The 12,574-nt window shown below is 40.5% G+C and overlaps 1 protein-coding gene across 1 annotated transcript in view; it reads left to right on the top strand.

Annotated features, from left to right (window-relative positions):
• Positions 1 to 12,574, top strand: part of CNTNAP5 (contactin associated protein family member 5) — an 857,380-nt gene that overhangs the window by 404,285 nt on the left and 440,521 nt on the right. Inside the window, exons 5-6 of the mRNA XM_059053215.2 lie at positions 451 to 654; positions 9,894 to 10,078. Coding sequence (XP_058909198.2) covers positions 451 to 654; positions 9,894 to 10,078 — 389 coding nt within the window. The remainder of the gene's footprint in view (positions 1 to 450; positions 655 to 9,893; positions 10,079 to 12,574) is intronic.

Below are 12,574 nucleotides of genomic sequence, written 5' to 3'. Positions count from 1 at the left end.
GAGCTGAAATGATAAGCTATATATTTCATCTCCAACCTTGAGCCTGAGATGATAGGATAAAGTGACTCCAACTATCAGAAGCAAATTATTAAGGAGGATAAATCATGAGAGATTATTACAACCAGGCATTTGACACAATAGAGCCTGACAAAGGTACTTGTGGTATTCGCACTCTGTCCCTTCAAGCAAAAGCTGACAGCACTAATGAGAGCTTTTACTTCTAAGCTAATGATCACTTCACTCTGACTGAGTGTGTGATGGCTGCTTGTAAATGAATATTTCCCCTGAATCTAATTAGATTGGGTCTAGACTATATGTTTCCCAGTGAGTCGGTACGTTATAGATGTCAGGAACATTTCTATTAATTGGACAACAACTAAGATGGGAAAGAAGGGAAAGCAATTCAGAGGATGAGTACTGATTTTTCTCCCCCTCTCTCTTTGTGCCTAGAATCAGACATCGCCGACTTTGATGGCCGAAGCTCCCTTCTGTACAGGTTCAATCAGAAACTGATGAGTACTCTCAAAGATGTGATCTCCCTGAAGTTCAAGAGCATGCAAGGAGATGGGGTCCTGTTCCACGGAGAAGGACAACGTGGAGACCACATCACCCTGGAGCTCCAGAAGGGGAGGCTCGCCCTGCACCTCAACTTGGGTAGGTCCCTGCCCATGTCAGGCTACGGGGAAATCCTTTTGTAGTAGGTCACGGTTCCTTATCCTCCTAGTGTATCAGTTAGAAGTTCCTGGATCACAGTCTAAGTGACATATTTTCCTTATGCAGGTTGGAGAAGAAAAATACCATGTTTAAGCCATAAACAGCATTCTTTAAACAAGGTAATTTTGGTAGGTAGGGAGAGCTACAAGCTAATTGTTCGTTCTTTCTTCCTTTTTCTTTCTTTCTTTCCTTTCTTTCTTTCTTTCTTTCTTTCTTTCTTTCATCTTTCTTTCTTTCTCTACATACTTCTCTTTTTTTAGTAACGAACTTTAGCTTGAGCAAGTTTAAACACACGCGTGCACGCGCACACACACACACACACACACACACACACACACACACGTTCACATGTATTATAATGAGGCTGTTGCTCACAGTCTATTGTAATTGTTACATTTATGAAAGTTAAGTCCCAGGGGAAAATGGAGGAAAAACATTTTAATATCTTTCCTGATTTGTTTGGTTTTTGTTTGTTTTTGTTTTTTGTGGGGGAATAAGGGGGTCATATGTATGGCATCTAAGTTTCTGGGCATTCATATGTCTTATTAAGGGAAATACTGTTTTCTTTAAGTGTCTGGGCTGTGCCAGGGTGAGCCCTAGATTTGCCAAATGCCAGCTAATTTAGTAGAGAATGCCCTCCTGCCTTCTCTGTGTTTAGGACTCAGGCTTCCGCATCCATCATGCCTGCCTCACTACTGTCAGGTCTGCATTTCTTTGTAATCAACTTCCTATCCCAGGGGAAGAAAGAGAGAGGGTCACCCTCCTTCATGTGAAAGGTGCTTTGGAAGGAAGTATGAGCCAGGTGCAGAAGGCAGGGAGCAGAGTTCCCAAAGATAAAAAGGCAAACCAAAAAAGCTCTACCGGAGAAAAAGAGACCAGGACAAAGAGTTAGGCTGATGAACAAGGAAGTGACCATTTTTTATAAGAATGAATCCCTTCCTCCCATTGAAAATGTATTAGTTTTAGGGGAAGGGGTGGAGAGTATATTTGTGGAAGAGAATTATCACCCATCACCAAGTATTCCCTATCAAGTAGTAAAGATGGAAAGTCATAGCAGAATTCAGTTTGTAAGCTCAAGTTGGATGAAAGACTGGAAAAATCACAGATAAGTTTTATCTTTTAGTAATTATTATTTAGTAATAAATTATTTTAGTGATTAGCATAAAAATGAAGATTATTGTGAACTCATCCCCAAAGCCAAGCAATGTAGATCCTTGTTTTGAGGCATTTCTGAGCATCTCCTTAACCTCCATGGTGAGTATTGGCACGGGTAGCAGGGAGAACCTCTGGATCCCAAGTTTTAACTCATGAAATTGATAACTAATGCACTAAATTAAATATTTAGCCAAAGCATCTTTAGAAGGAGAGTCTCACTCAGAGGAGAGCAATAAGAGCATTTGCTAGTAACATAATCGGTTTTGCTCACTTACCTAAAGAAGAAATGTATCAGTGAATTCTGTGAAGGTTGGGCATATAAATATTCAGCAGAAATATATCAGTCTGTTAACTGGCCTTCAAGTTTTGTGAAAAGAGAATGGATGGAGTAACCCCCTGAACACACACACACCCTGTTACGAGTGGTTCACAAAGTTATTATGACTTGTCAATAGTAAAGCAGGTAACACTGAATCTGTCAGTGACTGCCATTTGGATTCCCAATTCCAATGTGCCGTTACCATTCCAAAGCTCTGCTCCAACATCCGTAACCCAATGAGGTACACCAGCTTCACACACTGTAAAGCAGGATGGAAAGGAAGAGGTGCGCTCATGCGACAGTTTTTATTTTAATTGCAGACAGGTGCTAGCTATTTATTATGGGGAAAGTTCATAACCCCCAAGCCTCAGTTTACTTATTTCTAACCTGGGGTTATTAATAACTATCTTCCAGGGCATGAACATGAAAGCTAAAAATAGTCAAAATGAATTTTCTTTGTCAGTATATAAACACAGTGAGGCTCTTAATATTACTCATCATTCAACCAACAATATCTGAATGTCCCACACCCTGTGCTATGTGGGTCTTCCTGGAAAGAAATGGGTATTTTAAGGTAAAGAAGACCGACTCCACTCCATGCTGCAATATAAAGAAGGCAGAATAATTCTCTCTTTCCAGATTCCATCTGCCCCATATTTCTGTGGTGGCGATAATGGAAAATCTCCTTTAGTCTGTTTTCTGCAGAGTTTGGAATTTCTTCATCTTTTCATCTGCTTATGGATTTTACTCATTTCCATCCATTTACCATGACTGTTTCCTGTACTTATCTCTTTTAAGCAGTCACCTTGGATACTTGTTAAATAGCACAGATTTCTATGTTCCTTCTCTAGAGAGATGCTGACATATATTAGTACTTTAGTTCTGTGTAACTCTGTTAACAGCCAGCAGATTTCTGGAAGCACTAAGTTAAGGGGAAAGGGGGAACGATAATCATTTTGATTTGCCCGTAAGAGAAAATCTGTAACATGTTCCACAAGGGCAAGATAACACTTCGTTCATAACTGTAGCTCCGGAAACTAGGAGAGCACCAGCCTGAACTAGGTACTTGAGGCAAATTGGGTACATTGGAAAAAGTGGTTTTCATCTCACATATCAGAGCCTGAAACAAATACACATTATTCTCATTTGGCTTGCTGACCCCCAAGCCTGAGCTACTCTCCCCCCTATGATATTTGCAGAATACCGACAGTGTACCAGTATCCTATCCAATCCTCAGAGCAGCCCTATTAGGTACATAAACATTAGTTCCAATTTACCCATGTGGAATATTAGGCTGAAGGAGGATATATCACCTGTTCAAATTACACAGCTAGAAATTAGCATAGCCATAATTAAAATCCAGTTATATTTACCAGTTTTTAAACTTACTTTCAGATTATAAAATATATGTCAGTTTTAGAAAACTTGAAGGAAAAAAAAACTCTGTAAAGAAGGGAAAAATCACTCAAAATCTTACAACTCAGTCATCTTTCTAATGGGAGAAAGATTTCTTCTTTCAATCCATAAGGGGGTTCATAAAGATTGCTCTTTCCATGCTACACATCTCATTCAGATCACCTGTGGAAGTTTGCGCCCTGTAGAATTACAACAGCTCAAACCCACATATGCAGGTGGGAGAATCAAAGAGCAGAGGCATTACGTGACTAGGGAATTGTGGTGAGAACTAAATAAAACATCAATAGCACATGCAGGTCATTCATCCTTACAAGAGTCCAGCGCCTTTGAACCGAGGCATAATGTTTGTGTAATATGGCAGTCGTAGGAAAGCGAGGATCTCGGCATAGCATAACCACGTGTGAAGCACACTGTCCTTGGGGGGCCAAATATGGGTTCAGAGGCAAAGCATTTGACTGCATAAGCAACTCATTGAGATAGCTTGGGATATCAGTGAGCAGTCTGTATATTCTCCAGAGTCCAATGAACGTTTACCTTAGCTTTTTGAAATTCAAGCATTTTGATAAGCCAACTCATGTATTTATAAAACGTTTATTGTGTTTCTGGACTTGGACTAAATACTACGAAAGATGTTTTTTAATGTTGCCATTTTTTAAGAGCCCTCACTTAGGCACTGTGCTAGACATTTTACATATCTATTTCATTTGTATCACATGGCAATCCTACAAACTATATCCAAACCCATTTTACAGATGGAGAAACTGATGATCATTGATGTCCAGTAGCTTGCCCTGGGCCACACAGGTCACGTAGATGCATAGCCGTAAACCCAAGATTAGAACACTCTCCAATCGAACCCCTAATTCCTTACATTAATCATTAAAATGTTATAAACCTTCATGAAACCATTACAAATTAAATATCAGGAAGTTGGTATCCATGTGTTATATTTTGAGAAAGGAGAGACCAGAGTAGGATAAAGGAATCCAGAAAGCCTTCCTGGATCCACCTTGAGTTAGCTGGAGATTTCATTACAAGGAGGAAAGGAACACAGGCATTTCAGACAAAGTATCAGTGGGATAAGTTGTGCCACATTTTATATAAATTGTGTCATTCTTATAATAAGAATTCACTGAACAAGTACATTAAGCCAGGCACTGAGCTATGCACTGGAGGTTAAAAGTTGAATTTACCAGTTCTGATTTTCAGGGAGGTCCCAGCCTAGTAAAATAATTATTGCAATTTACTTTCTAATTTTGCAGTATTAACTAAAAATGGATAATTAGGTATCATCAAAACCGCATACCATAATTGTATTAAGATAGCATTTTTTAAGATAACAAAGTCACAGAAGATGGATACAACTTAGGAGTCAGACTTGAACCATGACTCCTAAATCTAGAGTATGTTTTAGATTTAGATTAAATTTCTAAAAATTTAGAAAATTTTTAGCGACTTTAACAATACAAGAAAGAAAGATGTACTTCATTGCTTTTTTTTTTTTTTTCTTTTTTTTTTTTGCGGTACGCAGGCCTCTCACTGTTGTGGCCTCTCCCGTTGCAGAGCACAGGCTCCAGACACGCAGGCCCAGCGGCCATGGCTCACGGGCCCAGCCGCTCCGCGGCAGGTGGGATCTTCCCAGACCGGGGCCCGAACCCATGTCCTCTGCACCGGCAGGCGGACTCTCAACCACTGCGCCACCAGGGAAGCCCTCATTGCTTTTGTGATACATAAGGATTTGCTCTGATTGAGGGTCAAGTCCACTGCAATCGCATGGCATCCTGTTAGTTTTTATTTTCTTCAGAAGGCTTCACTTGAGTGCTTAGGAGAACATTCATCAGCCCTGAATTCGGCTAAACAGATCACTATCCAGATGCTCGTGGATAACTTGTGAAGGTGAAATTTGCCTTCACCTTCTACATCGTGTCCTTCCCTTTTAGGGTTGCCCCATGTTCCTTTTCTACAGCTCTCGGCTTCCCAATGCATCAAATCCTTTTCTTGGTATTCTGATTAAGCTATATAAGCTCACACATATGTACGGTGGAAAGCAGATGGCCAGGACATGAGAAATGAGGGTAAGTGGAAGTATCAGTTTTTCCAGTAGGGGTAGTGGTAAGAGCATTAGCATTAGCATTAGCATTAGCATTAGTGTTAAGAATCACAGCTTGGCTGTAACCCTAATTCTTTGTGTCCTCAGGTATGTCTTGTAGCTTCTTTGAGGTGAAGCTTTTTGTAAGTCTGTGTTCAGGAATAATGGAAACAACCTATGTAACATGCTTACCTCACTTAGTAGAAGAGAACCTTAAAAATACAAGTGAATACCAACATCGATAACCTGAACAACTAAGGTGGGAAGGTTAATTCTGAAGATCGGGTGGAGGTAGGAATTGGTGACCTCCATATGAGTGGTCCTCTATCTCATCAACAATAAATCAAGCCCTTTCCAACGTGACTTTCTGTTCAAATACAATCTTAAGAAAGCAAGTTTCTGTTCCCTTTTGCTAGGCTATATGATATCCACAGACTGTGAAAGGTAAAGTGCCATCCATGTTTAAACTGTTAAGACCAAACAAGATTTAATCAAATAAGACGTTGGGTGAAAACACTGCAATATACATGCCCTTAGACAGAAAAATGTTAGTTCCAAGGGTGAACAATTTGACATGCTTACCCACAGTATGTTGGGGATGGGGGTGGGAGAGAAGAGCAAGTTAGAAATATTTTGCAGTCATTTCAAGCTTCCTATAAAAATTGCCATATGCTTTAGGGACTTGAGTAGTATTTACATTGTTTCATTTTAATTATATCTCAAACCACATGAAAACAAGTTTTTATTTAATTAGTAATAAGAGGTATTTCCCCCCCCCCAATGTGTTTCTGGCCTACAAGATAGCTTCCAGATATTTTTATTGTCTTTGTCCTCCACAGTTGCCCATAGGAATTTTTATCTTGCCTTAATAAATTGGAAACTAGTTAAAACTAGTAGTTGAACCATAATTGCCACTGAGGTAAAACTTGAAGTGTGTATTACAGGATGAAGAGTTTGATAATCTTTTGAGAATGAAGTTTTTATTGTAATTTCTAATAATGAACATTTCTAGGTAAAATGGAACCTTTCCTAGGAGTAACCTTTTTCTTCATGGTAACACCTACTATAGATACAATTTAAAACATCCTATTTAATGAATAGCAGAATTTCCTGTTTATCCAATTGTTTAAACAGACTAACTTTCACTCAATTTGTGTGCATACAAGATATCTGAGTGTTAGCATAGAATGATTAATGGAGAGGATCGGTGAAATAAGTTCATGTCTACCAATTTTTTTAGTTAAAAAGTTGCTTGTAATGCAAGAGATATTCAATAATTTACACGTCACTCGTATAGTTTTCAATGAACCAGCTATGCAGGTTAAGGATTATGTTTTTAATGAAGTTTATTTGTTTTTCCCATTATCAAAGATACTTATACTCATTCTAAAATGTAAAGAGAAAAGAAAAAAGAAAATCAAAACTTCTGTTAAAGTTTTAGTAAATGCAAACAAGGATAGAAGAAAGATTCACTACGTTATCCAAAAAGTCAAGTAAAAATTACAGTCTGTTTGACCTATTCAAAATTAAATTTCTCTTTTGAAGTAGGAATAATAGTATAGAAAAATATTAAAATACTTACTTTATTCCTTGTCTTTATTGGCTCTATTAAAGAAATCAACATATCACTAAAACCCGCCCAACACAACACATAAGAACAAATAATTAGGAGGAAAAGATGTGATTCCTTTACTTTTTCATTTTGTGACTTTCAGTGGCTTTACAGTTTCAAACCTTTAATGTTTTGGACTTATTATTAATGAATCATTGTTAAATGCCTTTTTACTTTTTAAGAAAAAAAAGTCGGAGGTGCACATCAAATTTAAAGTGAAATCTCTGATGTTAAATCTATTTGACTTATTACCTAGAATTAATAGTTTATAAGGCACACTGTTTCCTTCAACCAATCATTAGCCTTTGGACATGTTTTATTTTATAAATAAAAGGTGTGTGTGTGTGTGTGTGTGTGTGTGTGTGTGTGTGTGTAGAAGAAGTGGGGGAGAGAGACAGATACTGGTGTTCTTTGTTCTGACTGGTACCACTTTTCACCTACCTGCTCGAGCAAACATACTAAAAGTCATCCCATTACTATGTCCACCTCCAATATCCCAATGGCATGCCAGGTCCCCACATGCTAACGCCTTCTCACTGGCTGAAAATCTATCCTCCTGTGCTCTCTTTATCTAAGCCCCTCGTCCCCCATCTAGATGACTGCCAGTTTTCCTGCCAGCCTTGCCTTCTCATCAAATTCCCATACAGCTGTCAAAATAACCTTCTTAAAATGTTAATCTGAGTCAGTAATCCCCGACTTATTAATTCACCAGTGGCTCCCATTTCTTAAAAGTAAACACAGGCTGTAACCTAGCTCACACTAGCACAGTGGTCCTGGGTGGGATAAGCCAGCCTCACGTGGTCATGGCACTCTGCTGCATGGAATCCCTTTAGGTGTTCCCCTGTACCCCCAGCCTTGGCATGTGCTTCTCCTGGCTGGGTAGCAATGCTCCTTGTTCTGGCCAAATATCAGGCCTGGCACCACTTTGTAAAGTGGCCTCCACAGCTCCCTACCCTGCATTTCCTTGGCTCCCTGCATTAACTGCTGTTAATACCAGCAGCATGCTTTTTATCAATTCACTTGTTGAGTCTCCACGTTAAAACTTTCAGAGAGGGAAGTGTGCCTTTTAAACTCTGTATCTCCTGTATACATCATTTGTCACTGTAAGCAAGACAGGTAGATATCAACACCTTTTTGTAGATGGATGGAAGGATGAAAGGAAGGGAGGGAGGAAAGGAAGAAGGAAAGGAGGAGAGAGAGAAGGAAAGAGGGAAGGAAGGAGGGAGGGAGAGAGAGTTGAGGGAGAAAGAAAAAGAAAAAGAAAAAGATCTATCAATGTATTTGCATAATTTGACACATTTTAAGAACTCAGAAGATGTGGAAGAAATCAATATGTCAATGAATAAATCAATTAAAGGCAGCTCTGAACTCATCAGTTCTTATTTTTCAATTACAATCATCTGGGTGCCTCCCCCCAACCCCCAGAGGAAGCAACGAAGTGTTATTTCATGCAGGAAGCAGTGACTTGGGGCCATAATGGAGGTAGGAGTGAGCAGCCTACAGTGGAAATGGCAGCTTCTGCTCCTTAAATGCCACACCATGGAGCAGGCTGCTGCAGTTGTTCTGTAAAACATGTCTTAGGAGAGAGGAGAGAGACATTTAGCTTTCAGTTACTAAGGGTACCAAACGCATAAAATATTCAAAAATTGGAAGGTTTACATGTAAGTAAAATTAGTTGCATTGAACTGTTCATTTTGCTAAGGCTGAGCCATTCTACAGGAAAAAAGAACAAAGAAAAAAAAAAGCTGTAATCTTTTTGACAGAAGGATACAGGCAGGAAGTCCATAAAATTGGAGGAGAGACAGGAGGAGAAACGGGCAGACTTGATTGAAAAATGTACCTCTCCACCGGAATCTCTCACATTCTCCTAAGGGGTGTCTTCCAAGATCAGTTTAGGGTGAATCATAGGACCCTTGCTGTGGTCAGTCAAAAGGGTCGAGACCTGGATTTGAACGCTGGCTGCATCTCTACCCTCACCGGCCCTCAGTTTCCTAATTTGTCAAATGTAGGTAATCATTTTGTCTTAGAGCATCAAACTTGGAGGTTATAAAATCCCTATTTAAGTGCCCTTGATAGAGTAGGCATTTGAAAATGGCAGCTAAAATGATTATTTCCTTCCCCTTGCCTTTGCCCACAAATCTACCCAACTCATTGGGGCCACGGTCTTCCCTCTACTTCTCCAGCATTCACTCTTCCTCCAAAGCACAGCTAAAGATTCACTTTCTCCTTTCAGGAGCCATTCACATGCCAAGAATATGTATTCTTTCTAAATGTGACAAGTCCTATTTTCGATATTATTCATATGGCCATCAGGATATGGTTTCTCATGTTATTTAATCGCACAAGTTCTGAAAACATGTCATTTCATGTGTAGAAGGGGGTGTGTGTATCAGTTGACTGAGAGTTTGGTCCTGCAATCTGTGGGAAAAGGTTGGTATTCCTCCCCAAGCCCAGCACGGTTCTGGGTCTGCAGAGAGGGAATCATCCTTTACCTTTGGATACAGAGAGTTGGACTTGCTAGCAGAACGTTCTAGTGCTTCAGGCTGCCCTTGGGCACAGAGCCATCCCGTGTTCCATGCCCTTCACAGATGACAGCAAACCTCGGCTCAGCAGCAGCCCCCCCTCGGCCACCCTGGGCAGCCTCCTGGATGACCAGCACTGGCATTCCGTCCTTCTCGAGCGGGTCGGCAGGCACGTGAACTTCACCGTGGACCGGCACACGCAGCACTTCCGGACCAAGGGCGAGGCGGATGCTCTAGACATCGACTATGAGGTGAGTTGATTCTCCCTGCAGACCCCCGAGCCCCTTTCTCGTGATCAGTAAGAACATCAGGAAGCAGAAGAGCAAGTGAGAAGATGTGGGCCCCTGACAGATCTTACCCTGGGGCTTCTCTTCCCCTCGCTCTAAGCCCCGTCAGCCAACCACGGGGGAGTCCACGGAGAGAGTCTGAGCTGTGAGCCTGGGGAAACGCCTCGCAAGGCATCAGCTAATTGTGTGCATTTTAAAATCAGCAAGGCTCCTTTTGACTTTTTAAAACTTCTTTTTTTTTTTTTTTTCCTGTATCACCATCTCGTCTCTTGGTTACATTCAGTAATTCTTTTTTCAAAAATCAGCTTCAGTTAGCCGAGGTCTTGGAAAATACAGAAATTATATTAATATACAATTTTAGGTCAATTATACCTTAATAAAATAAATAATAAAATCCAAAGAAATTGAAAATCTGCATGATAGGCTCTTGTTTTTCACCTTCATTCCTATGCAGACTTCTGACCAATACCAAGGACGGTTAGTTCTACAAAAGAGCAAGAAAGAACTGACTGTCCTTGTGTATTGGTCAGAAGTTTTGCAAGACTAGCGACCAAGATTTAACCATCTTTGCTGGTCGTTCAGTTCAAGAAGTATATATTGTGCTCCCACTGTATACTAGGCTCTCTTCTAGGCAGTAACAATCAGAGATGACTAAAGCAGAGTCCCTGAGTCGGGGATGCTTACAGTCTAGTAGCAGAGTCAGGCCTGGAACACCCACTGCAGAGCAAGGAGGTGAGAGCTACCTTGGAGAGCAGCACTGAGCACCGTGGGATCCCAGGCAGAGGGCACTTGGCTCAACCTTGGATGAGGGTGGAAGGCTTCCTTCCAGCAGGAGATGCTGCTGAGTCTTGAAAGGAGAGTAGGGCCCGCCTGATGAGAAAGGTGAAAAAGGCAGGCCAGGTCAGAGAGGACCCTGCGCAGGGCGCAGGGCATGAAATGTCACAGTCCAGTATCTATGGGGTTTGAAACAGTCGTCCGGCAGTGGTGTGTGAGGGCCAGCTGGTACTGACTCATGAAGGCCAACGGGTAGATTTTCAGGAAGTTTGGAAGCTGGCTGATAAATACAGCCATTATGAAACACCCAGTTATTTAAACTTATAATCCATCGAAGTATTTTTGAAATGTACTAAATTTATTGATTCCCAGTTACTTTATTTTATTCTATCTATCTATGTGTCTCTCTATGCATGTATCTATATGCATTTGAGGTTTTTTACTTCTCTTGTATCTGTGTGGTGGAAATACACTATATTGGACTGCTGCAGTGCATCTCTTTCCAATTCCATATTTAGTGACATCCGTTTGATGGTTTGAAATCCATCATAGCGGAGATATTTACACCATGGATATTGGTAAATCCTATAAGTCAGGGTTTGATTTATTGTTTTGTTGATTGTCTAGACCAGGGATAGGCAAACTACAGCCTGGAGACAGACCAAGTCTGGCTTGAAGTCTATTTCCTCCAGCCTGTGTGTTAAGAATACTTTTTATATTTATGTTGTTTTACAAAATTAAGAAAAAAAAAGAATAAGTGACAAGAGACTGTGTGATTACAGATAACAGAGTTCAGTGAAAAATCAATGAAAGCGTTCTAGAAAAATCAATTGGTTTTATGGAATTATAGTACAGTTTATTGTATATTTTAGTATTATTTGTAAATTGTGCCTACACATCGCTTATATCGGTAAAATGACCTAGTGTCTGAATGCATGTGTGTGCCCACACACATACGTATACAGAGATGAGTCTGTGTGTCTGTGTGTGTGCGTCACACCCTGAACAGCCAGATTTTAAACCTGTATCAACACACCACTTGAGGCAGGGGATTAGTGAGAGATAAAATGTAAGAATTAAGGAAGACCCAGGTAATGATGGATCCTGTGACCAATGTTAAGGAGCTTAAACTGTGTGGGGGGGCGGGGGGGGGGGAGGAGCCACTGAAGGATTGTTTGCAGAGTAGTGACATGGGAAGACTTATGTTTTAGAGGAGTCATTCTGAACGTGTGTTTCAGGGGCCAGTACAATTAGCACCCCCTGGAAATTTGTTAGAAATGAAAATACACAGGTCCTATCCAAACCTACAGAATCAGAAACTCAGCGGGAGGGGCTCAATCATTGGTTTTTAAAATTCCTCCAGGAGACTCTGATGCACGCTACTATCTGAGAACAATTATTTTAGAGCAGTTACGCTAAAGGTTACTCTGAAGCTACTCTGTAGTTTAGATCCGTCTGTAGGTGGGCGGAGCAAGTTGCTGGACAGATGGTTAGAAACCCTGTTAGGAGACAATGTCAGTCACTAGTGGATACATACAAGAACAGTGGAGGTGGAGATGAGTAATGGAACACTTAGGATCTGACTTTGTTTCCAACCTCTATCATGAACTATAAGAAAGAGCACCTCTTTTGATCCTAATCTTAACTTAGCGTACTGTTGATAAGATATGCCATTCATTAACTTCA

This window comes from Kogia breviceps, chromosome 2, assembly GCF_026419965.1.
Source record: "Kogia breviceps isolate mKogBre1 chromosome 2, mKogBre1 haplotype 1, whole genome shotgun sequence".
In the NCBI taxonomy this organism is placed as follows: Eukaryota; Metazoa; Chordata; class Mammalia; order Artiodactyla; family Physeteridae; genus Kogia; species Kogia breviceps.
This window is presented reverse-complemented; position numbering and strand designations above follow the sequence as displayed.